This window comes from Ahaetulla prasina, chromosome 3 (genome assembly GCF_028640845.1).
Source record: "Ahaetulla prasina isolate Xishuangbanna chromosome 3, ASM2864084v1, whole genome shotgun sequence".
NCBI lineage: Eukaryota > Metazoa > Chordata > Lepidosauria > Squamata > Colubridae > Ahaetulla > Ahaetulla prasina.
The window spans coordinates 104,079,858-104,106,666 of record NC_080541.1 but is presented as its reverse complement, the minus strand read 5'-3'; the positions used below and the strand labels follow the sequence as shown (position 1 = coordinate 104,106,666).

The 26,809-nt window shown below is 38.8% G+C and overlaps 1 protein-coding gene across 1 annotated transcript; it reads right to left on the bottom strand.

The window, feature by feature from the left end:
- Nucleotides 1–1,501: 1,501 nt before the first annotated feature.
- Nucleotides 1,502–26,692, bottom strand: LOC131194980 (A disintegrin and metalloproteinase with thrombospondin motifs 16-like). Its single transcript, XM_058176609.1, has 5 exons — nt 26,623–26,692; nt 25,358–25,642; nt 14,281–14,407; nt 3,091–3,292; nt 1,502–1,771 (listed from the first exon to the last, which is right to left on the bottom strand). Exons 1-5 carry the CDS (start codon nt 26,690–26,692, stop codon nt 1,559–1,561), a joined length of 897 nt encoding a protein of 298 aa, XP_058032592.1. The 3' UTR covers nt 1,502–1,558.
- Nucleotides 26,693–26,809: the final 117 nt, after the last annotated feature.

The following is a 26,809-nucleotide window of genomic DNA, read 5'->3' as shown; positions in this document are numbered from 1 at the left end:
CGATACTTTCCAGTAAGATATTTTTCAGCACAGTTCAGTGTTCTCCTCTGTATTCCCTTTCCACATGTCACAGAGCACTGAAAAGAGAATTTAATAACAACAATTAGTGCAAAGCAAGGTAGTCCCTTGTTTCATTCCATGTGAATCATTTCACCTTTTCAAGTCAATATAAACTTGATTTTATTTTGACTTTGATCAGACATATGGGTAACCTCAGAGTGATTCCAAACTCAATAGGTTACATTTCAATTCACTTAACAGGATTTGGAATTACTTGTTCCAAACAACACATCCTCTTCTAATATACTCCATTCCAGCTGTTCATCCATTTTTCTTTTTCAATTCCACAACCATTATATATGGGCCATAGTAACTGGCACTTTTTCTTTCTCATGTGAGTCTCAGTAAAACTAAAATCAAGTTCCAAACAGAGAAGGATAATAGAGCAAGATTTTCAAAACTTTGGATTGTATCATTTCCAGAGTTCATCTCTTTTTAGAGGCAGAGTTGGGCTCCATATAATAGGAGGCTCAGCCCTTTGTTCTAAACAGTTTGGCAGTAGCCAGCAGCAAACTGCTACTATTACATCTGGTGAAATTTATTGTTGTATTTGAAGACTTCTGGACATGGATTGAATGGGCATATTCTTAATATCTTCATGCAGTGGGCAAAGTAGATTCCTAAGTACAGCTAGTCCCCAGTTTAAGAATGAGATCCATTCCCAAGTCTCTCCTTAAATTGAATTTGTATATAAGCAGGGAACAGTTTTATAGCACAAGATTATGTAAGTATTGTGTAATCAGCTTGAACTATTGTTTATTTAGCAAATTTTGCTACAATACTCTCTGTTCCTAACTGGGTCATTTTAAACCAGGGCATTCTTAACCTGCGGACATGCTGTGTTTAAATACCCTAGACCAGCAGTCCCCAAGCTTTATGGCTTGGCAGCCCATTGAGGGGGAAAGGGAACTGGCCCACCGTTCGTGCAAGTTGAGCTGTGCACATATGTGTTGGCCCACCATTTACTCAAGTCAAACTGCGCATGTGCACGCATGTGCCAGCCAGCCACTCAAACAGTCTGGTAGTGGGCTGCAGCTTGGGGGTTGAGGCCTCCTGCCTTAGGCTGTTGCATTTACTTGCTATTGATGTTCCAGTTATAATGGCAGTTTGCACGATGCTGGGTATACAGGACAAGTTTGGTTTGGAATATTTTTATCTTTTTTTCATTGCAGCAAAATGTTGCAAGCAAGCTTCACTGAAAGTTAATGAAAAGATTCAAGCAACGTTGACACATAGAGAGATGGAAATAGGAGTGTTGTTTAGCATTAATGGGTAAACCTCTCCCTTGGACAGGGTTTTCAGGATGTAAAAATTAAACAAATATGAGACAAAAAATACATTCCTGTTCTAATAGAAGAGAATATGCATACCTCAGGACTGAACTGTTACCTATTTGGGTAATGAAATTTCTGCAAGAAACAACCAAGTTCAAGAGCACCAAGGACTCCATAGTTATGTTCTCATGAATGGAAGAGATTGTATATTTGTATTTTTTTTTCTAAAAAAGTTTTCTCACCTCTGTCCATGTGGACACAAACCACTGAAGTTTCTTATTTTTATAGCATCGTTTCAGGAGGCAAGTTTCTTGCATCTTTGGTTTCAGTTCTGCGGCACAAGCAACGTCGGGTAGAATTTGATTCCAGCGAGAGGAAGAGAAGCTTTTGCACAGAATGGTTCTTTTCCTCCAGCCTTTACCACAAGTTCGAGAGCACTGGGAGTGTAGAATGGACAACGAACATGATAGCAAAATGTTTCTCAAAAATAAGAGAAAAGAATTTGAAGTAAATAAAATATGTAGCAGTTTAGGGTATCTTATATACTTTGCTTTTTCCAGCAGAATACTCTTACATCCTCAGAATATGTAGAATAGAATTGAAGAAGAATCAAATGCCCGTTTAGTCCAGCAGCATCATATGGAAGGAAAGTGGGCAAGCATGGCATCAGGACAATGAACCTTTCTGCATTATTTCTAAATTTATATTACAGTATATAAATATAAATGATAACTAATTCTTATTTCTTAGTCTGATTTCTTTTAAACTGGAAAAATGCTTACTTTAAGTAAAAACATACTGGAATTAAATCCATAGCAGAGTATAGGTGCATTTTTATCTAAAGTGTATTATATTTTAATTGCTGTTAAAAGTTTCAGGTGGCTTAGATGTGTGTAATATCTGATGACAAACTTCATTTCCAGTAATGATTTCTGATATAACTTTCCCTGAACTGTCTCTCTCATACCGGTGGGGGAAAAAGACCCCTCTTTAACCACTTCGAGTAGATTGATAGTGTCGTGTCCCACTCCTCTGCTGACGGCCGGGTCAGGGAAATCCGAATCAGGCTTGCCTCTGCAGCTCTGCCCAAAGTCCTAGCAAAGTCCTCAGAGCAGGCAGGAGACCAGAAAGTGACTTCAGCAAGATAAGTTCGACTTTGCCTGACTCAGAGCCTGCCAGAAAGCAGATCCTTTATATAGGCCATGGGGTGTGGCTCCATGATCAGCACTCATTAAGGCCTGCCCCTCCCTTCCTTCTGTTGCCTCCGCCTATCCAATCTTCTGATGCGAGGGTCACTCCAATCAGCTGTTGGAAGTAAACTTTCCTCAGGCTCACATGCTGTGGAGGAGGGGGAGGGGTCTAGCTGCTCCGTTTGCCTGGGCATGGAGCCAGGGCTGGGGCCGGGGGATGCTCCCTCCTCTGCAGCCTGCTTGGGCATGGAGCCAGGGCTGGGACCGGGAGGTGCCCCCTCCTCTGCAGCTTGTCTGGGCATGGAGCCAGGACTGGGGCCGGGAGGCATACATTCCTCCGTGTTCGGGAGCAGATAAGCAGACCCCGGCTGCGGTGAGAGCGGACAAGACACAACAGATAGTCAACTCTACCAAAGTGTGACTGCTTATTAATTATGATAAAAATGAGTTTCAGAAGGTCTATTACAAATTCTATTCAAGAAATCAAAGTTACCCTGGAATACATGTAGTTATTTATTCATCCGTTGGCTGTAATTCTGAAGTATACAAGTGCGAATTTAATGTACCTCAGACCATGGCCCGGTGCTCCACGTTGGTGGACATCTTTGAGTGTTACATAGCTCCCTGGTGACTGGGGCAGGGATTTGACAAAGGGAGTCTGATACCCTTTCTGGTTCGTATTGAATTCTCTGCATGCAGTGAACATCCCGAAACCTCTCTCCTCCTCCACAAGTCAAGCTGCACCCACTCCAGTTCCCAACAGACCAGCTAGAAGAGGGTTAAAGAAAACACACACACAGTTTGCACTTGCAGATCTGACTAGTTTGTCTAACCCAGTATTTGATTTATTCGTAGGGATCACACTTGTACCACAGCTTTTCTCCAAACATTTAAGAGCTTGATTTATGACCGCAATTGAGCCCAACATTTCTCTCTCTCTAAGCAAGGGACTTGTTAAGTGAGTTTTGAACCTTTCTTGCCACAGTGACTCACTGCAGTTGTTAAGTTAGTAATAGAGTTGTTAAGTGAATCTGGCTTTCCCATTGATTTTGCTGATCAGAAGGTTGCAAAAGATGATCACATGACCCTGGGGTACTGCTGCAGCTGTCATAAATACATACCAGCATCCAAATTTTGATCACATAATCATGGGGATGTTGCAACGGTTGCAGTGATAAGTCACCTTTTTCAGTGCTGTTGTAACTGAATGGTCACTAAACAAACTATTGTAAGTCAAGGACTACCTGTATTTTATTTTTTCCTTATGATAAGAGAGTAAGGAAAAGACACCCACTTTCAATATATTCCATAAATTCATGAAACCTGAAATGTTATTTCAGATTGTGTTTAAATTTCCATTGTTTTAATACGCACATCATATAATTTGGAGAGTGGGGGAAAAGAAGAACGAAAAAGAAGAAAAGAATACAGCAGATACAGATTATTACTCTTTAATGATGGAAATCTGTCACTTTTCTAAACATAAATCTGATATTCTGAAATGCATTTTGTAAATTAATATATGGCAATGATTCTACAAAGGGAAATCAATGTATTTAAACCATTCATTTTGTCCCCACCAATTTTTTAATTTAGACTTTTTGGGCAAGCAGGAAAATTTTTGACAATAATTATAGTATAACAGCAATCACAATATGTTCAGATACTTTGCCACAACGAATGACAACGTGTACATAATTAAGAGCATGATCTGAGAGCCACACCTCCTTGAACCAGTTTCTTCTTATATATGAGCTCACTGGATAATTATATGCAGTGCAGTAACTGAAAGGATGCCTCAGCAGATGGCAGTAAATGGCTAACCTGGCCTAATCTGAAAGCTAAGCAGGGTTGGACCTGGTAAGTATGTGAGAGGAAGGCGACCAGAAAATGCAAAGTATGTATAGGTTACACTGGGAGTTTGAAAAGACAATTCCAGAAAAGACAATAGCAAAACCCTTCTCTATCGTTTTCAAGAAAACCAGAAGAAAGTGTCCATTCACCCTTCCAGAGCCAGGCTTGACTTTAAGGGGATTGCATCTCCTAACTGAAAACAACCCAAGGCATTTTTCTTCCCCGCACCTTTAATATTTCTTAAAATATGAAACGTTGTTGCTTTTCTGTTAGTGATTTCAAATATAATATCGTAGAAACAAAATACAGATTATATTCTTTATGCCTCATCCTAATCTTGCTACAGGAGAAATACAGATGACCACAATTGAGCACAACATTTCTTTTGCTAAGGAAGATGTTTGTTAAGTGAGTTTTGTCCCATTTTATGACCATTCTTGCCACAATTATTAAGTGAATCACTGCAGTTGCTAAATTAGTAACACGTTTAAGTGAATCTGGCTTCCCCATTTACTTTGCTTATCAAAATGTTGCAAAAGGTGATCACATGACCCAGGGACACTGCAACCATCATAAATATGAGCCAGTTGCCAAGCATCCAAATTTTGATCACATGACCATGGGGATGCTGCAACGGTTGTAAGTGTGAAAAACGGTCATAAGTCACTTTTTTCAGTGCTGTTGTAACTTTGAATGGTCACAAAATGAACTGTTGTAAGTTGAGGACTACCCTGTTGACAGGGCTTTCATCATATATTGATAAGTAAATTTACCAGGATTCAGACTTACTTTGCTACCGATAATAGTCTCATCTCATATTCTGCTTTTGCTGCTATATAAAAGAATGAATTGCGGAAAAAAATAGAAGATACATTTCTGTCACATTTTCCCCAGTTCTTCTGTTTGAACAGATGTTTAACTTACTGACCTTAGGGGTAGGTTTCAGAATCCCCAGAATGCTCTTTTCCCAAGTTACTGCCCAATATCAAACCTTGGCATAGAAAAGATGGGGGTTGATGACAGGTGATTGGCAAAGAGCATGGAAAGATAGACTCCTGGAACAGTAACCCAAGCCCTCAATTAGTGATCTAAAACATTCCCATCAACAGTTTTGGATTCTTCACAGTTCCTTTTTAATTTTAACAGTTTATTTCATTTGTACCCTTTAATGGGTAACTGCCTGTGCACTTGATAAAGCAGGTGAAGGCTCTATTAATTCCTATCAACACATTGTATTTTGTGGACTACAATAATAAACTAAACCCTAGGATTGGACCTGTTAGAATTTATAGATATCAGACAGAAGAAAAAAGCTATCCTTCCTTACTCCCTCTCCTTGTTCCACCCATCCATCTTTGATTACACTTTAAATATGCTTTTAAAATGATTGTTGATGGAACATTCAGATGAGAATGGGGACTGTTAGATACAGCTTTATGTGACTCCTGCATTCCCCCCCACCTTCTAACAGTGGACTTCTAATGGGGATACGGTGGCTCAGCAGCTAAGATGCTGAACTGGTCGATCGAAACGTCGGCAGTTCAACAGTTTGAATCCCTAGTGCCACGTAACGGGGTGTGCTCCCCTTACTTGTCCCAGCTTCTGCCAACCTAGCAATTCGAAAGCACATAAAAATGCAAGTAGAAAAATAGGGACCACCTTTGGTGGGAAGGTAACAGCATTCTGTGCACCTTTGGCATTTAGTCATCTGGCCACATGACCATGGAGACGTCTTCGGACAGCGCTGGCTCTTCTGGCTTTGAAATGGAGATGAGCACCACCCCCTAGAGTCGGGAACGACTAGCACATATATGCGAGGGGAACCTTCACTTTTACCTTTAATACTGACTAGAAAATGTTGGGAAATGTTGAGACACACAACATCTTGCAATTTATGAGGACAACATAAGGAATTCTTATTCTTATCACCAATTAAATATCACTACTGACCAGAGCATATAAAACTTTTGCTAGGCCAATTCTTGATTACTGCTCGCCTGCCTGGAACCCATACCATACATCTGATATCAATACAGTTGAGCATGTCCAAAGGTATTTTACGAGAAGAGTTCTCCACTCCTCCGTAACCAATAAAATACCTTATTCCACCAGACTTGATATCCTGGATCTAGAAAACTTGGAACTTCGTCGCCTTCGACAGGACCTGGCTTTAGCTTATAGAATCATCCGTTATAATGTCCTTCCTGCCAATGACTACTTCAGTTTCAACTACAATAACACAAGAGCTACCAACAGATTTAAACTTAATGTCAACCGCACCAGTTTAGATTGCAGAAAACACGATTTCTGTAACAGAATTATCTATGCTTGGAATGCATTACCTGACTTTATGGTCTCTTCTCATAATCCCAAAAGTTTTATTAAAAATCTATCCACTGTTGACCTCACCACATTCCTAAGAAGACTCTAAGGGGCGTGCATAAGAGCACAAATGTGCCTACTGTTCCTGTCCTATTGTTTCTTCCCCTATATATATATATGCTTATACTACCTTGTTTCTCCTCATATATATGTTTATATATTATATAATCTTTTGTGTTATGCTTGTTATGCTTGTGTATATTGTTATGACAAAATTAAATAAATAAATAAAATAAATAAATTATCTACGTAGAGAAGAAGCCATGACATGAGAAGGGAGCATGCTTCTCTTTCAAGACCTATACTTGGCTTGATGCCAGAATAAAAACTAAATACGACACCATGATTACTTACCAGTTATGCATTGAGTGTTTCCCCTTTTTTAGAGTAGTTAAAGCTACAGTTTGCTAAAAAAAAATATTTGGGGGTCTCTGAGGAGTCACAGCTTTGGTGGCTCACATGCAGTCTTGTGACCTCAGATTGTACAGTTTTCCACTGAGGGTCTAAATCAAAGAGGTCATTAGAAAGGGGTTTGTGTTGCTATAGAAAACCTCACAGATAGACCCCGAATTACAACAGTTTGTTTAGTGACCATTCAAAGCTACAATGGCACTGAAAAAATAACTTATTACTGTTTTTCATATTTACAACCATTGCAGCATCCCCATGGTCATATGATCAAAATTCAAATCCTTGACAACTGACACATATTTATGATGGTTACAGTGTCCCAGGGTCATGTGATCACCTTTTGTGATCTGACAAGCAAAGCCAATGGGGAAGCCAGAGTCATTTAACCACTGTGTTACTAACTTAAACACTGCAGTGATTCACTTAGCAACTACGGCAAGAAAGATGGTCACTTAACAAATAATTTAGCAACAGAAATTTTGGGCTCACTGATGGTTGTAAGTCAAAGCTATCTGTATTTTCATCCAAACCATAGGTCTGGGCTGTCTGTTTCATTTCATTAATCTCAACATCTTTATCCTTTTTAAAAACACGATTTGGGAATGCTAGTAAATTCTTCAATAGAGGAAGATTCAAACACAATGCTATGTTTTAAATACACTGTATGTGAATATACTAACATGCAATCAGAATATTAGCATCAATCTTCAGAAGCATTATAATAATGCTCACTTAAAAATTGCCATTCAAGCTATGAGACATCTGTATGCTGAACATAGAGGAAAAAGGGTGCTGTATGTAAGTGATTTTTAGGATCTATATTAATAACAGTTTCTAATTATAAGACTTTATGATAAGTCTAAACCCATGTGCATATTTACTAAAAAAAAGAAAGAAAATGAATTGAAATTAATAGGATCTACATGATTTTATTTAGTTTTTAATGAAATCCTAAGATTAGCCTGTGAATAGATTGATGTGGTGGAAGAAACATGGAGCATCACCAATCTCTTTCCACTTATGACTGTATGACTATAACTTGTTGCTGGCAATCCTTATGATTTATATTGATATATTGACCATCAATTGTGTTGTAGATGTTGTACCTTGATGAACGTATCTTTTCTTTTATGTACACTGAGAGCATATGCACCAAGACAAATTCCTTGTGTGTCCAATCACACTTGGCCAATAAAAATTCTATTCTATTCTATTCAGTCAGAGAAAAAGCACCATGCTCTGTCTGGGCCTGGAGAATGCAATGGAATACTTGGATATTCCTTCCGTCTATGAAGTCTATGGAGTATCAGTAAATTAAAACATGTTTATTTTGGCTTAGAGCCAAACAACCTGATAAATTAGACATTTTTAGAAATTTTTCTCCCTCCCTCTCTCTCCCACCCTCTCTCCCTCTCCCTCTCTCCCTCTCTCTCTGTGTGTCTCTCTCTGTCTCTGTCTCTGTCTCTGTCTCTCTGTCTGTCTCTCTCTCTCTGTTGAAAAACACAGTAATAGATATTCAGCTAGTATACAACAAGAAAAATATCCAAAAGAGTCATCAGCTTCAAGGAACTTATTAGAGAAAAGCTTCTCTAATAACAAAAGAAATGCAAGGTTGCAATAAAAGATACAGAAAAAGAACTCTGAAATACATAGGGTAATACCATTTTAAGATCAGTTTTTTTTTAAAAAAATCTCAATTAACAAAATTGCAGAATGAAGAAACTGGCTGAATTGCTAGATGATAAAAGAATTAAAGGATTGGGACATTGAAAAGAAGTTGAGAAAATTATTTTCATCTTTTTTCTAAATCAGATATGTTGATCATTGGTGTCCCACCAGTGGCTAGATTTAATGGTCTAAATTCAGACAATGAACTAATGCTGAATCCTGATAAGGGTTGTCTGAATTAGAGATTCTTATATCTAGATTTGGACTTCAACCTATTCTAGATGCAGATGAACTTTCCCAGAATACCTCGATTTAGTTTTGCCATTTGAGACCTTAGTAGCCTTGGTGGCTAGGAATGACTTCCATCGGTTTAGCTTAGTTTGCTAAAGAAGTGATATAGTTTGACCCCAATTATTTATGTTCTCACAACATTCTAATTAGAGAAGCTGATGCATGCCACATATTGTCATTGCCTTAAATAACTTAAGTTCCACATTTCTGAAGGAGCTCTTCTCTTTCAGCCTTTCTCAGATTCAAAATAATCAGGGAAAGCTTTTCTTCAAAGATCAGAGATAGTCAGGACAGTAGGTTAGACTACTAGGTATTCCAAACAACTTAGAAGGCACAATGACAAACCACCCCCACCAAGAAATCAGAACAGGCATGTTTTTTTAATGAACCAGGAATTGAACTCACCCAACAGTACCCACCAGGGGTGGAAGGTAGGCAAAAGAGGAAAAATTGTGGTTGTGACATTATGATTAAGGCCTGCCACTTTGATACAGGGTGTGATGCCAGTGCAGTGAAGCTTTGATTGTAAACTCCGATTGCCATATTGCCCACCTTACTGAGGTACAACCAGCATTGACATTTTATTGGATTTTTTGAGGGGGGGTTCAACTTTGTTTGGCTAAGCATTTGAAAAGTTTTAATTATTACAGTATTCATATTTGCTTTTTACTGCTGCATATGGATTTATTAAGTTCATTTTTACACGTTTAAATTAAGTTAATTCTCTTCTGCTGTGAGATGAAGAGCAATATTTTTTTTATTTTTTTATTTGCATTTATATCCCGCCCTTCTCCGAAGACTCAGGGCGGCTTACACTATGTCAAGCAATAGTCTTCATCCATTTGTATATTATATACAAAGTCAACTTATTGCCCCCAACAATCTGGGTCCTCATTTTACCTACCTTATAAAGGATGGAAGGCTGATATTAAAATACTAAAATATTAAAATACTTTCTAAAAAATTAGCAATGTATTATAATGCACACATTCAGAACAAGGTTTTCCCATCCTTTTCTACTACAATCCCTCATGTAATAGAAATGGAGGAGTTCCTCACTGAAGCCAGGTCCAGCTAGGATAGAGTGATGTTCTAGTAGTTCCTCTTCCTGTGATGGATTCTATGGTGATAACTGTCGGTAAGAAAGAAAGTTCTCAGGAAGAATTAGACATGATGAAATCTTGCCTCAACCTGTGGAGTAGGGGGCAGGAGAAAGTTGAACTTTTTAAAAGAACATAGTTAAAATTAGGCTACAAAATATACACTGGGCAACACAGAAGTGACCCAAGAAAGCTCTGGAATGAATGCATGTTTTTGGAGCTGTCAATCATGCAGCAGCAGCAGCAGCAGCAGCAGTATTAATGGATTTAATTGGAACTCTATCTTCAGCTTGTAATATTATATGAGGAGAACATAACATAAATGTTTATGGTAGACATTTTTGGGGCATGCTCAATAACTAAATAACTGGGTTAAGCCTAGCTAGTGTAAATCTAATATTTAATGTGTTAGCTCAGTTAGTTTAAATGCTCAAAACTGGGATAACAGCCAACTTGGGAACTTGTGGCCATGAATTCTAAAATATCTTATGCACAACATAGAAATGATGTCTGGAGGTTCCAGACAGTATAGCAATGTCTCTTTTAACTTGACAGACAGCACATAAATGAGGTAACCCACTATATCTGCATAAGGAACCATAAAATAACTGCTTGTGTATTTCTGGAATGTGTTGCAACTAAATAGCTGTTTTACTATGATGATTCAGGCTCAATGAAATAGAAAGGTCTTCACAACTAGTCTGAGTGCCTGAAAATTAAACAGACACATGTTACTTAAATAGGAATTCTAACAGCTCTGAGCTGGAATTGTTTATTTGTTTTACACACACACACACACACACACACACACACACACACACACACACAAATAAATTTGTATTTGTATAATATGTATGTATATATATATGTATGAATGTATATAAATTCTTACTCAGAGCTGTTATACACACATACATACAATAAAAAACCAATAACAAGCAAGAATAAAATAGCAAGTCTTCTTATGCAACAAGTAGAAGAAACTTGTTAACTTGTTAACTCTGTTAAACCAACAGAGGGAACAGATTTATGATACATCAGCCCAAAGGTTAACCAGAATTTTAATAGTTTTCTTTAATCCCAGAACTGAGGGAGCCAAACTGTATGTCTGAGAAAATGCTACACCAAAACACTTAATCCTGACTCTGCATTTTATCTTACAGGAGCTCAAATTATAGCTAGTATATGTTATAAAGACAAAGTCCTCTTAAAGGGGTGTTCCTTTTTTGCAAGTAGTCTTAAAATAGCTTGCCTTTAGTTTCGTTCTGGATTATTTTGCTTTCAATTTCCTAATCTTATTCACGTTCTTAGAATTTCTTGATGGAACCTCCATTCAAGGTTCAACAATACTTTTTTATTTTATTTTTTGTGATCAGCAAAAACTGGTTAGGTGTTGCTACTTGATGTGACTTTTAAAAAAAATGAATGGAATTCTAACATATGCCAGTGAAACATGGAAATTAACCTCACAATCAATACAAAAACTACGAGTGGTGCAAAGAGCCATGGAAAGATACATGCTCAGCATCACAAGACAAGGTAGAAAGACCTATACATGGATTCTCATTCCCTCCCTCCTTCCCTCCCTCCACCACCAACACCCTTTGGTTGCCACTATTGGAGTACAACCAAGGTACCTCTAAAGACAGGAGGCTGTTGAAGCACCAAAACTGGTGCCAGTCCTCATTACAAGTATAAGTATTATTTCCTTATTTTAGATAGTACCTTGGAAAGAAGGATAAAACTTAGGAACAATAACTTTAGAGATTCTCAACAAAATGCCAAAATTAACATGAGTTTTGAACTGGCACTCCATAGCTGTTAGTTCATTGGTTTGAATTCTGTGGCATTTCTTGATCTACATTGAGTTAATGAGGAGACAATTCCTATAAGGGGATGCAGGTAAACAATCTATATCCAGACTAATTCATTACCAAAGAAAAGGAGAGGTGGAAACCATCCCCTCTGCCAAAAAAAAAAAAAAAAAAAAGAATGATGTCAAATCTATCAGACTGTATGGACAGGAGAATTAAGCATAAGAAACTGATATTTGATTTTACTGAAACCACTATTTCATTTGATACATAGCATATTATATAATACACTGTATCAGAAATAGTATGTCCTTGAATGGCTTGGTACCTGCCTCCATCCTAGTGTACACAAGAGAAATCACCCAGTTTATGATATGACTGGGATCATTTATACTATATGACCTACTTTTAGTCCAGGGGTCTCCAACCTTGGTCCCTTTAAGAATTGTGGACTTCAACTCTCAGAGTTCCTCAGCCAGCTTTGCTTGTTATTCATGGATGATTAGGTTATTAATGATCGGTAATCTTTATTAAAAGTTTGAGTTACAAAATCCATCCAGTTGGGAAAGAACAACCCCTGCACCCTCGCTAACTTCTAAATTATTTTTTACCATTATACTCTTGCATGGGACTGCAAGAAGGTAGAGAGTGTTAACTGAAAACAAATGCATTAATCAGTAGAATCAATAAATAACATCAATTGCAATGCAAAGCTATAAGACACCATAGCAATAGATGAGTTAATGAGCTAAGTAAAATTTAAGATAGGTTGGAACCTAATTTGTTACCCATAGCAGATTTAAATGCTAACAGTGAGAGCAAACGGGTCTTCAGGGGAAGGGGCAATTAAGTTTTCACTCACAGCTTAGGTGACCTAAGTGAAAAGGTTCTATCCAACTTATTGGCAATCAGCTGATTGAGAAGATGGGGAACTCGAAGCTGAACTTGAGGTCAGAGCCGAGGGACAAGTTGTTAAGACTCAGGGAACAAACACCAGTCAGAAACAAATAATAGAAAATGAAACTACACAACAAGCAGGAAGAAGACAGAAAGGACACACAGCACCACAGCAGAGTCAGGAATAGTTTGTTCCAGCCTAAGCAGGAAAGCAAATAGAAATACCACCCCATACAGCACTCTTTGGGTAACTTATTTTGCATATTACCCCCAACAATCTGGGTCCTCATTTTACCAATCTCAGAAGGATAGAAGACTGAGTCAAACTTGAGCTGGTGTTGTGGTCCACTGGCGGCCTGCAGAGCTGGTAGCAGAGTCAGACAGTGAGGAGGTTGGGGAGGAACATGGGCCAGTCCTGGAGTCTGGGGAAGGCTCGGATGAGGGCTCTGTGTCAGAGGCAGAGAGGGAGGCCAGAGCCATCTGGAAGTTATGTGCTGCCTCCAGAGCCTTCAGAGTTGGACATCAGTGAGGCAGAGGAACAGGGGGAGCCTGTTCCCAGTACGTGCATGCACAGAGCTGCCAGAAGGCAAGAACAGTTAAGACAAAAGAGACAACTTGGGAGTAGGGCTTGGAGATGATTGGCCTCTCCCATAAGACATAAAGGAGGAGCAAAGGCATGTGAGCCTTTGCAGGAAGCAACTTTGTTCTGGTCAATTTTAATTTTGAAGTCCTGTTTTAACTCTGTGCTCCGTGTGGCCTTGCAAAGCTAATTGTCAATTATATCTTTGGCAGTGAGTCAAGGGAAATAAAGATAGGTGCTTATCAGCCTTATCCCAAAGGACTGTGGCCGACTTCTGTTGGATTCTTTACAAACTATTTGTGACTCATTACAGGCTGCGAATGAACATAATTCACATTTGAAATAAAAAGAGGGTTTTTGGGACTAATAGTGTGCTTTTTACTGTCTCAGGAAGCCTAGGTCAGAACAGCTGGTCAGGATCGAACTCCAGGCTTGGGCAGACTTTGCCTGCAATACTGTGCCATGGAGGCTCTTCATGGCCAGCTTTGGCATGAATGCTCAGTCCAAAGATTTAGAAAATGTTTTGCTATTGGTAATATATTCCAGCCTAGATTTCCCAAAGTTTATCACACCAAGAAGTGCATATATTCCTTCACTTGTGAAAGCCTTATAAGTAATGAGCAGGACTTGAACCATGCCTGCAAACAAACTGGAAGCCAGTTCATATTACAAATACATTCCGAACAGAGTTCATTGAATGGATACATGCAATGCCACATACTTTTAAGAAAATACACACTTTGTTGTGCATTTTATTACCTGGGAAAACAAGCTGGCATTTTGCAAGGGATAGTTCCAGTAGCTGGTCGGCTCTTGGGGTCACATAAAGAAGCATCGACTTGTACTTGAAAATCTTTGTAGCAAGTTTCTTTTGTCACCATTTGACCTGCATATAACACAGCACAAATGGCAAGCGCAAAATCATGAACAACTGCTTACATTTGAAAAACCATCTCTTGATTATCTAAAGCCACTGTGTCCATCTTACACAATCCTACACAAACAATAAGGACACTTATATGACTACTTCCCATGGTTTTATTTCCCAGGTCAAAGAAATGCTTTGTGCCTTAAGCATTCACTAATTTCATACTATTTGACAAACAATTCTGGGGACTATGATATACCATTTGCTCCTAATTGCTGCTCCAAAGTTGTCTTTCTTTTCTGCAGCCTTTTCTTTTTTCCATCCACGTTTCTTGACTAAAACGTAAACTCAGTTGTGTCTACACAAGCTAGCTTGTTGTTAGTTCTATATTAGCAGAAGAGGGGTGCAGCTTCCTTTTTCAGTCCCAGGGATGTATAATTCAGACCAATGTCTTTAGAGAAAGGAAACAAGGGGATTATTTAGAAAGTTCTCCCAATTCAAATGTTTTGATTTTATTTCTGGATTGTTTCATATTAATCCATTACTCTGTTTTTAAATTTTATTTTCAGACAATGTGTGCAGTTCATTACAGCTCTCAGTTTACATTTTTCATCCTATTCTTATACATCATCAATACATATATCTACATACAAGCACTAATTAAAACAGATTTTGTGATTTGATAATGGCTGATGTTTTATCAATGATTCTGATAACTTTAAAGGAAAAAATGAATTGGAAACTGATAATCTGAGCATATGCCAATTCTCAAGTATATCGGAAAGTAATGCCGAAGGATGAAAAGACAACAAACTCACAAAAAGGCAATAAAATGAAAAATTTATAAATCAGCTAACTATCAAAATGTAGTATGCAGAATTCAAGTAGATAGATCTTATATTATGAGAACAGTTTGTTGACTACATTTGAATTAGATAAAAGTTTAGAGTATCTGATTAGAAAGTTTGCAAATAGAAATTATCTATTTGTCTAAACCAAATGTTTCATTGTTTTAATTCAGGCAGCTTGTGCATTTAGCTCAGTGTAGGCAACTGCTTTATTGTTCTGTGAAGATGTGACTCTAATTTAGAGGTGTTTTTTTTTTTTTTTTGCAAATCTGTGTACATTTTTTATGCCTTAGAATATAAGGAGAGTTTACATAGTGATCAACCCTCATAAAATTTGTAAAAGCAAAATGCAGTTTGGTCTGACATACACTGCTAGTCTGAAGGAATGTTTGACCCATTTCACTAAGGTGTTTAAACTTACATTCCACTATATATAGTTTGACAAAGTTTATGTAAACAGCCTCAGGATGAGATAGAATAGATGATCGGCTGGGGGGAAGATTTATTACCATTCCACTTCCCCATCTTACTCAACTTCTACAGCTCAAACTTGTCTTTAGTCTTTTAAGGATTCCCACTGCATGGAATGACCATATTATAGTTACAGAATCCACTGATGCTCTATAAAGAAAGGATGGGACGGAGCAGGTCTCAACGTATTTGACTTCTTCAGCTGGAAGAAACTCAATTGTCATTATTTGGTGCCTTCTCCACTGAGTTCAAGTCCTCTCTAAACATAAACACTCATAGTCCCCTGTTTTTTATCCTCCAAACCTGTCTCAATAGTAAGAGGGCATTTAGAAAATAGCTACTAGGGAGACTTTGCCTGAAGGGAACCACCTCGGAGTACTAAGGTGGGTATGGCAATCCATGTGGCAGGCTTACTCTTACTCTCCTCAGCTTTTATCGTCTACTTCTCTCCTATTGTGGGGTTTTCATCCATTCCTTCATCTCTTCTATGAACATTTCTTTTAGCGTAAATTTATCTTCTTCTTTAGAGATTTCTTTGGGTATGCACTTTTTTATTTCATAACATTTTGCATGACTGATATAAATTTGTATCAATCTACTAATACAAAGTAGTGAGTGAGGCAATGGTGGTTATTTAACATTCAGAGATGGGAGGATTCTATTCTACAATTTATTTTAGTTCTATTATCAGCCTCTTTCCCAATGTAGTCTCCCAGTGCAGACTCTGCTATTTTTGATAGTTACATAATATATGCCTTGCCAGATGTCCAGACGACTTAGTCATGCATTTTATGGACCTGCCCATCACATGCTGTCTGTGCAATGACTAACAAGAAGCTCAGAAAATAGCTGGCAGCATGTCATCTTCCCAGCAAGGTGAGTGACTCTGAATTGCCCTGAGAAGCAAACATTTGGGAAAAAGGCAACAGCAACAATTTAGTTTGTCAAATAAATCAGACTCCAAGCTCACACTGGCTCTGCTCATTAGTCTTCTGGACTGAGAAGGCAAATAACAGTATTTAACAGTAATATAAATAATTACTGCTATTCAAAAAGTTTCCAATTAGTTTTTATTTATACTTATAAAAGCTCTGTGAAACCTAATAGTAGCCTAGTGCTTTATCAGTGCAACTGTACCTTATTGCTTCAAAACTGACACTTCCTTACTTATAATAATAGCACTGAATACAAAGCTCAAGGTTTATTTCAGATAGACATGCATTTTTTAGTTATGCTGCTAATTACATAAAGTAACTAGTTACATAAAGTAACTATTCAAATGTTACTGAAGATGACCAGAAACAGAATAATAGAGTTGGAAGGGACCTAGGAAGTCTCCAAGTCCAACTTCCTGCTTAAGCAATTCCAGACAAATGGCTGTCCAATCTCTTGTTAAAACCCTCCAGGGATGGAGCAACTACAACTTCTGGAAGCAAGCCTTTCCACTGATTAATTGTTCTCACTGTCACTGGGTCTCTCTTTAATAAACTTTCATACCTTAATTTTTGTCCCACCATGAGGTGTTTTGGAGAATAGCTTTCCTCCTTCAGCCCCTCAGATATTGGAAGACTGATATCATGTCAGTCCTAGTGCTTCTCTTTGCTAGAAGCACTAGGACTGACATGATATCAGTTTGAGACTGTTTGGGATAGTTTTGACCCTGTGACTCCCGAGGACATGGACCAGGTTGCTGGGAAGGTTGAATGCCACCACATGTTTACTGGACCCGTGCCCCTCCTTGTTGGTGCTGGCCATGCAGGAAGTGACACGAGGCTGGCTCCTGGGGATTACAAATGCTTCTTTGCGGGACGGGGTCTTTCCCGCTGCCTTGAAAGAGGCGGTGGTGAGACCCCTCCTCAAAAAGCCTTCCCTGGACCCAGCTGTTTTAGGAAATTACAGTCTAGTCTCCAACCTTCGTTTTACGGTGAAGGTTGTAGAGAGTGCAGTGGCACGTCAATTACCCCAGTACCTGGATGAAACCATCTATCTAGACCCGTTCCAGTCCGGCTTCCGGCCCGGATACAGTACGGAGACGGCTTTGGTCGCGTTGGTGGATGATCTCTGGAGGGCCAGGGATAAGGGTTACTCCTCTGCCCTGGTCCTATTAGACCTCTCAGCGGCTTTCGATACCATCGACCATGGTATCCTGCTGTGCCGGTTGGAGGGTTTGGGAGTGGGAGGCACCGTTTATCGGTGGTTCTACTCCTACCTCTCTGACCGGACACAGACGGTGTTGACAGGGGGGCAGAGATCGACCCCGAGGCGCCTCATGTGTGGGGTGCCACAGGGATCGATTCTCTCGCCTCTCCTGTTCAACATCTATATGAAGCCATTGGGCGAGATCATCAGTGGTTTTGGGGTGAGATACCAACTGTACGCTGATGATACGCAGCTGTACTTTTCCACCCCAGGCCACCCCAACGAAGCTATCGAAGTACTGTCCTGGTGTCTGGAAGCCGTACGGGTCTGGATGGGGAGGAACAGGCTCAAGCTTAATCCCTCCAAGACGGAGTGGCTGTGGATGCCGGCACCCCGGTACAGTCAGCTGCAGCTGCGGCTGACTGTTGGGGGCGAGTCATTGGCCCCGATGGAAAGGGTGCGCAACTTGGGCGTTCTCCTGGATGGGCGGTTGTCTTTCGAAGACCATTTGACAACTGTCTCCAGGAGAGCTTTTTATCAGGTTCGCCTGATCCGCCAGTTGCATCCCTTCCTGGACCGGGATGCCCTATGCACGGTCACTCATGCTCTCGTTACCTCTCGCTTGGACTATTGCAATGCTCTCTACATGGGGCTCCCCTTGAAGAGCACCCGGAGACTCCAGTTAGTCCAGAATGCAGCTGCGCGGATGATAGAGGGAGCAGTTCGGAGCTCCCATGTAACACCCATCCTGCGCAGACTGCACTGGCTGCCTGTTGTCTTCCGGGTGCGCTTCAAGGTATTGGTGACTACCTTCAAAGCGCTCCATGGCTTAGGACCGGGATATTTACGGGACCGTCTACTGCCATCTTTTATCTCCCAGCGACCGGTGCGTTCTCACAGAGAGGGACTCCTTAGGGTGCCGTCAGCCAAGCAATGTCGACTGGCGGCCCCCAGGGGGAGGGCCTTCTCTGTGGGGGCTCCTACCCTGTGGAACGAACTTCCCCCTGGACTTCGACAATTACCTGACCTTCAGACCTTTCGCCGCGAACTTAAAACTTATTTATTTCGTCTTGCTGGACTGGCTTGAATTTTTAAAATTTTTAATTGATTTTATGGGTTTTAAATTTTATTAGTTTTATAGGGTTGATATTGTATTTTAAATGGGGCCAATTGAATAAGTTTTTTAATGTTTGTTTTTAGCATTGTATGTGATGTTTTTGTATTTTACTGTGGCTGTAAACCGCCCTGAGTCCTTCGGGAGAAGGGCGGTATACAAATTAAAATATTATTATTATTATTATTATTATTATTATTATTATTATTATTATTATTATTATTATTATTATTATTATTATTATTATTATTAGAAACTAGGCATAATCATTTCCTGCAATTGTTCATCACATGTTTTAGTCTCTAGTCCCCTAATCATTTCTGTTGCTCTTTTGTGCAGTCTTTCTAGAGCAGGGGTGTCAAACTCAATTTCATTGAGGGCTGCATCAAGGTTGTGTTTGACCTCGGGGGGCCAAGGGGGCGTGGCCTGGGGGCAGGAGGGCACGGCCAGCTCGACATCACTCACCAAGGCTCCATTTTTGGCTGCAACAGTCTCCTGCAGCCCTCTGCCAGCAAAAACCGAGCTCAAGGAGGCCGCGTGCAGCTTGCCTGGGCTCCATTTTCACTGGCAGAGGGTTGCAAGAGGCTGTCGCAGCTGAAAACTGAGCCTGGGCGGGCCATGTGAGGTCTCCTCAAGCTCCATTTTCATTGGCAGAGAGGTGAAGGAGGCTGTCATGGCTGAAAACGGAGCCTGGCCAGGCAATGTGTGGCCCTCCCAAGCTCTGTTTTCATTGGCAGAGGCACTGTGGACCGGCCGTTCGTTGTTTCCAGGGTGGCCCTGTGGGCCAAATCTATGTACCCCATGGGCTGGATCTGGGCCCTGGGCATTGAATTTAATACCCCTGTACTAGAGCCTCAACTTATTTTTTGTATCACAGTGACCAAAACTGATACCATATTCTAAGTGTGGTCTTCCAAAGCAGTATAAAGTATTACTGATACTTCATGTGATCTTGATACTATCCCTCTGTTGATGCAGTCTAGGGCCACACTGACTTTTTTGGCAAAAGAATTTCAGCAAGGATGAATTCTGCACATCTGTTAAAGGTACACACATTCTTAATTCTTTGGCATTAAGGTATAAAGAGAATCTTAAAAAGTTTGATTAAACAAGCCTCCTATGTCTTGAAAATGGGAGTCGCTGATCCAATTTATATGATCTATAATCGTAATAAAAGTATTTGATTTATTGTCTTCTCAGTTGTCTGATTTTCAACTGCAATAGATACATTATTTAAAATACGGATGGTATGTTGAAACCACAATTTTTCTTTCCCATAGTTGCAAGGATGCAGCCTAGTATTTAGAGTAAGTATTGGAAGGTAGTAAGTGATGCATTTTGCAATTTAAAAAACCTTACTTTTTATTCATTAATTAACTGATTATTTTATTTATTTATTTATAAAATTTATAGATTGCCCATTTTACCTCAAGGTAACTCTCAAGATATTTGAAATTAGTCTGGGATGACACTGCCAGGTTAGTTACAAATTTCAAATAAGGTCACATTTAAGTGGCAATTTCCATAGTGCAGGGGTGTCAAACCCATGGGCCACGGGCTGGATGCATCACATGCTGGCCCCACCCCGTCCGGTTTAGCATAGGGAAAAAAAGTCCCAATATGTTAGTTGACGCCGCCGTGATGACATAAGTTTGACACCCTTGCCATAATGGTTCAAATCATACAGGAATGGAGAAAAAGGTGGGAAACAACATTGTGAAGAATCCTTGGACTTTCGCTTCTTACTTTATTGTTCCCCCTCTCCCTCAATTATTCTTTTAATTATACCTCCTTTTCTCCTTCAGTGCTTTCATTCATTTATTTAAAACCCTCCAAACCATTTTAAAAAAAGGGGAATTCTTTTATCTGGCTGATTTGAAGATTTAACCCACCCCCCAAATTATGTACAAACATTCAGGGGAGGAGGGCTCCAGTGACGTCACCCTCCTGCTGGGTGCTCTAACAGAGCACTCCGTGTTAGAAGATTGTAAAAGTCAGTGAAACAGAAAAAAAATCACTGTTCACTGAGCTTAGCATAACCTCTGGGTGAAAGAGGTTATCAGAGTTGTGGGAAAGTGGCAGGTCTGACAGGGGGTTTGCTCTCAAGAGCGAATTTTCCTGGATTTATGACCCCACCGAATTCCACTCCCTCCAACTTCAGCACGCTCCTGTTTTTATCAGGAAAAAGGAATGGGAATGTCGCTTCTGCTCTAAAGGACTTATTAAATTGATTGATATTCTAAGCAGACGGGAATTTCACAAGCGTTCGATCTTTGATGTAGAATCAGCACGGCAAGTACCGACTCCCTTTTTGAAACTTGAAACCTTTCTTTGTCTTTGATTAATTGACTTTTAAAATGGCGTCTGAAAGTGAAAGTAAAAATTTTTAGTACGATGAAGTAGCATTATTTGTGGATTGTTACAAACGGAGTTTTTTTATACTGAAAGGAGGGAAGGAGAGTTATTAAGTTTGAATTCCTGATTCTTTTGAAGACAGAATGGCAGCTAAACCTTTAAAGCCCTCTGGAAGAAGGGGATCTGAACCAAGTCTTGAGGAAATATTGAAAGAACAATTAAAACTTTCTGAAGATAGGCAAAAAGAGATGATGGAGAATTTTAATGCAAAAATAAGAGAAGATATTCTTATGGCAGTTCAAGGACTGAGTAAAAAAATTGAAGGATTGGAAGTGGAAATGCAACAGATCTCTCAGTCAAATAAGCATTTAGAAGACAAAATGAAAGGTGTTCAGAAAAAAGTGGATCAAAATGAAGATCAGGTTGTGATATTACAATATAAACTTATGGAAGGAGCTCTTAGAATTCGTGGTATGCAAGAAGAGCGAGGAGAAGACTTAAGAAAAATTATATCAGAAGCATTGGCTGAATTTATTGAAAGGCGAGGGTTAAAATGAAAATAATACAGGACTCACGGGAAAGAGGTGGTTTAAGAATGCCTAACTTTAAATTATATTATGAAGCAGTAGCCCTTTCAGTAATAAGTGACTGGTTTAACTTAACAGAGGAAAGAATTTTGAATATAGAAGGTTATGACTTGTTATATGGATGGCATGCGTACTTATTTTATGAAAAAAAAGTGGATAGGGCTTTTAAGAATCATGTTTTGAGAAGTGCTCTTTTGCGGGTCTGGAAAAAATATTCCTATAAATTAGAATACAAGATTCCTATATGGGCGAGCCCTAGGCATGCAATAGAGAATATAAATATAGAACAGAAACAGGAAATGATTACTTATAAAGAACTTTTGTATGCTGAAGGAGGTAGATTGCAATTAAAATCATTACAGGTATTAAATGAAGAAGGGAGGAATTATACTTGGTTTCAATATGGGCAAATAAGTGCTAGATGGAAAGAAGATCAAAAAATTGGTATAATGCAAAGGGAGGAAAATTTAATGAAGCAAATTAGAAATCAGACCCAGGAGCATATAAAGAGATTGTATAATGTGTTGCCTGAAATAGATTCGGAAAAGGATTTGGTAAAGAATTGTATGATAAAATGGGCACAGAATATTCAGGAACCAATAATGTTGGAAACATGGGAGAAAATTTGGGTTAGAAATGTTAAGTTTACACAAGCACAGAATTTAAGGGAAAATTTTTATAAGATGTTTTATAGATGGCACTTAGATCCCCAAAAATTATCATGTATGTATCCTAATATCCAAGCGAAATGTTGGAGGTGTGATTGTGATGATGCTACATATTTTCATATTTGGTGGACTTGCAAGAAAATTAAGGTCTTTTGGATAAGAATTTGGTGGATTATTCAAAATGTACTGAAGAAGAAGATAAAGTTCCTGCCACAATTTTTCCTTTTGGGAATTATAACGGATTGTACAGGGATTGAGACTAAATTGATTCTGAATTTAATAACAGCAGCAAGACTGTTGATTGGACAATACTGGAAGAAAGAAGAGATACCTACAATAGAAGAATGGATATTGAAAGTTATTAATTTGGCTGAGATGGCTAAAATCTCAGCGTTTTTAAAAGACAATACGCAGGAAAGATATTTAATTGAATGGAAAAAATGGATTGATTATCTACAAAACAGATATCAGATTAAGGACTTTCATTCATTTATTTAAAACCCTCCAAACCATTTTAAAAAAAGGGGAATTCTCTTATCTGGCTGATTTGAAGATTTAACCCACCCCCCAAATTATGTACAAACATTCAGGGGAAGAAAGGGCTCCTGAAATCATAAAATATGGATCATCATTTTTAAAATGCGATATAGGATGAGACTATGTTCAAATGAAGCTCCATCTCATAAGTTGTAACTCATCAGTGCATCTGGACTCTAGGGTTGTTTCCACGACTATTTTTAAATCTAGTGGAGTAATTATCAAGGCCATTGTATGACCTGTAACTTTTCTTTGTTAAAGTTACACGCAATGCTTGTTTAGGCACATCAAATACTCTGCTTTGATTTTAAATAATTCTAAGATTATTTTTTAGAAAATTCTGCCCCATTCACTTTTATATAATTGTCACATTCTCCACCCAAAGTATCACTGAGGCTGGGAAAACAATATCAGATAATGCTTGGTCAGGAAAACAATATTAAGTGTAGCTCTTGGACAGCAAAAGGTTATCCACCTCTATTCTGTCTGAAGTGTTGACTATAACACTGTACAATTATTGAGATGAATGAACAAACAATCTAAAAATGATTAGCACTGAGTTATGCACATTGCTACAATTTACAAAGGTCAGAATTGCATAAGTGGACCTACATTTTAATGAAATGAGTAGATCTCTGGAAGATAAAATTGACAAAAAACAAACTGATAAAATACTTGGAACAATAAATATCCAGCTGCCAGTGTGTCCAGCTGTGCTTCTTCACTGAAAAAGCATGTGTGTACATAACTCATCCCATTCCATTATTTGTCAACTGCAACTTCCTACTTGGCTTTGAGGGAGGGAAGGGGAAGGGATTTTTATTACAACACAAAACAAATTGGGCTTAGGGTGAAGGAAACCCTTTCTTGTTTGCTTTTTGTCATTCTTTTTTCTTTTTATACTTCCAGCAGAAATTTTCTGCAAGAATGCTGCCTACTAAGCATTTAATTCCAGCCTTAGCAATATGTAATTTATTAATGGTTAACTAATAAATCCATCCAGGTGATACAAACACATACATATACATTAAAAAATCTAAAACAGGATTAAAAGGAAAGATTGAAGAAGAGCAAATGAACACTTTAAAATCCTGCTACAGTTTGACAGGCATAGCTCTCTTAGGTCAAAAGCAGAAATATCTGTATTGAAGGTGCTGAGACAACAATCAGCTTCAGTTTTTAAGGATTACAGTCATTTTGACTTTTACCTTTTACATGACATCACCTCTTCCTTCTCCAGGTGGCAGATATTTACACAGAACAAGCAGTAGCAGATTATTGCCCCATAAATAGACAGCTCAGATGCAGATTCTGGCCTCTAACAATGTAATGTTCATCTTATCAATCTTTGGTAGCTACCCAGACTAGTCTAGGTGACAGCATCTCAAATGGATAATATAAGCATGTATCTTCATGGGGATTTTCCCACCCTATTTTCAGATTAGATCTATCTCCCTTCATCTCAGTCCACAAAGCAATGACACGAGTTGTAAACTAATACATCTGAAAGGCAATAATTTGGGGAATATTACTCTAGAACAGAGGAAAGCTGCTAACTATTTCAGGGGTCATTTTGAGCCTCTGATTTTAGCATCTAGTTCTCAGCCTGTCCAAGCCCCTCCTCTTTTGCATTATTATACCTTAAGCAAAACAGTGTCCTTTAATTTCCTTCTTCAGTAACATAAAACAATGCCAAAAAGAAAATTACTGTCTTTTGAAGAATAAAAAAAGTCTAGTTTCGACCTATCCGAAACTCAAAATTTTGCTCCAGTTAAACAGATTTGTAGATAAATAGATACACCTTAAATACATTATAGATAAATACATACACTATAAATAGATACACATGTGAAATATTTCAGATTATTGCCACTCCAGACCCAGTCAAAGTTTTCATTATGTTGAAGAAAGAATAACTACTTATAAAACTTTTTGAGAAGTACTCTTTAATTTTGGACTTCTTGATAAGAAATAGCAAACTGAAGTCCACTCTATGAAAAGTGGTCCCAACAATTGGAGCAGATGAAGAACTGGCTAGTAAACTGGCTCTATGAAACTCTGTGGACTTGAGATGGCCCACAAGTGCTCCTTATTCAACATGTTATTTTCCACTATTGTATTATGACTGTTCCAGGGTGAGTCACAACGGAGAGGCTAGAGATCAGGTTTTGTTAACCTGCATTATCCATGTATTGGACTTTTCGGTCGACATGATAAAATAATATGAGTCCTTCAGGAATTCTAATTACTTTGATACAGTGAGCAACATTCCATGACAATATCACTTACCTCTATTATAATACTCTCATTTGTAGGTCCAGAAGCACTTAATGTCTCTGGGTGGTTATATGGTCTTTGATAGACAAACAGTGTCCCAGCAAATTTGTATTTCCCAGGCCAGTCAACAGTCCAATAACCATTGAGGTGGTACTTTTTACTGGAAGTACGAACAGCAATATAGGAGTTGGATACATTCATCTCATACACATTAATGCTTCTTGCTCCAGCAGGGATTGTGACTAGTGTGTAGTACTCTAGATAAAGGAAGAACAGAGACACTTCATAATGCAATAGCCAGGTCACGCAGAGGGCCAAAACTGTTGACCCTAGAGAAATGTTTTCCATTCCCTCCCTCTTATATCCCAAGGATTTAGGTCAGAGCTAGTTTAAATTTCTTCACAATGCTTTCTTCATTTCCCAGGCTTAAAGTAGTTTTTTGTAACTGTTGCTACATAGTTTCTCCAAAGTCATTTCTTTAGCATTTCTACTGTATGAATTCAGGCATCTTTAAGCATAGGACATTGACATTGATTCTTGTGAAAAATGGTTACAGTCCTCCAGATAAATTCCTTTCCAAGGAGATGCAGAGCTTACATGAGGATAAAGAATCTAATAAAATAAACCCTGAGAAGTCTATTTCTGAAGTCTTGGCCAAATTTCCTCTCACTCCTGATCCTGCCATCCTGATGTCAGGCTCTGAAATAAGGGCACAGGCATGCATATTAAATCCTTTTTTTAAAAAAAATTAAACATTGGAAAGCAGAAACTAGAAAGAAGTGCCACATTTCTTGGGAAAAATACGCCTCCTTGAAAGCCTCCTTGAACATAGGCTGTTATCTCAAGTAGATAAGCACTAACAATGGGATATAAGCAACACCAATTATGTTACAGTGGGATAAAAGCCTGCCCTTTGTTTATTCAACACTGAAACATGTCGTTTCAGTTGAGGCCAGCCTGACCTAGATTTTTCTGTGTTTTGAAACTGTGATGTTCTGAATAGGATAACACGCCATCTACTTCTGAAGTTTCAAATAACAGTACTGTAAAGTCATCATCTTGCTGGGCACATAAGCTACAGACGAAACATTTGGGAAGAATTCCCATACTGTTTCTATACCTGAAGGATGCAGCCTTTTCTTAAAAGGATGCTGGGCCTTGGAGAGACTTGAAAAACAATAGCAAGTCTTTCTTACTATCTTAAAGACTGAAACGAATAGATAAGCTCATAGCCTACTTTCACCTAAGAGGTAGATATAATACCGAGCAATGATGTTGAGCCTTGAGCAGAATGTTACATTAACCATGTTCTTGCCTCTTATTCTGCAGGGAAGAAGGGTAAGAACATGATAAAGGACTGACTTCCAGGAGCGCTAAGCATCATGTCATTTGAACATGAATTATCTGGAGATAAAAGAAATTTG

Coding starts and splice junctions, on each gene's coding strand:
- LOC131194980 (XM_058176609.1), bottom strand. CDS start 26,692: ATGGTTAATGTAACATTCTGCTCAAGGCTCAACATCATTGCTCGGTAT. Junction 25,643..26,622: donor TATCTACCTCTTAGGTGAAA/GTAGGCTATGAG, acceptor TCCTTTATCTAG/AGTACTACACACTAGTCACA. Junction 1,772..3,090: donor GCACCGGGCCATGGTCTGAG/GTACATTAAATT, acceptor CTACACTCCCAG/TGCTCTCGAACTTGTGGTAA.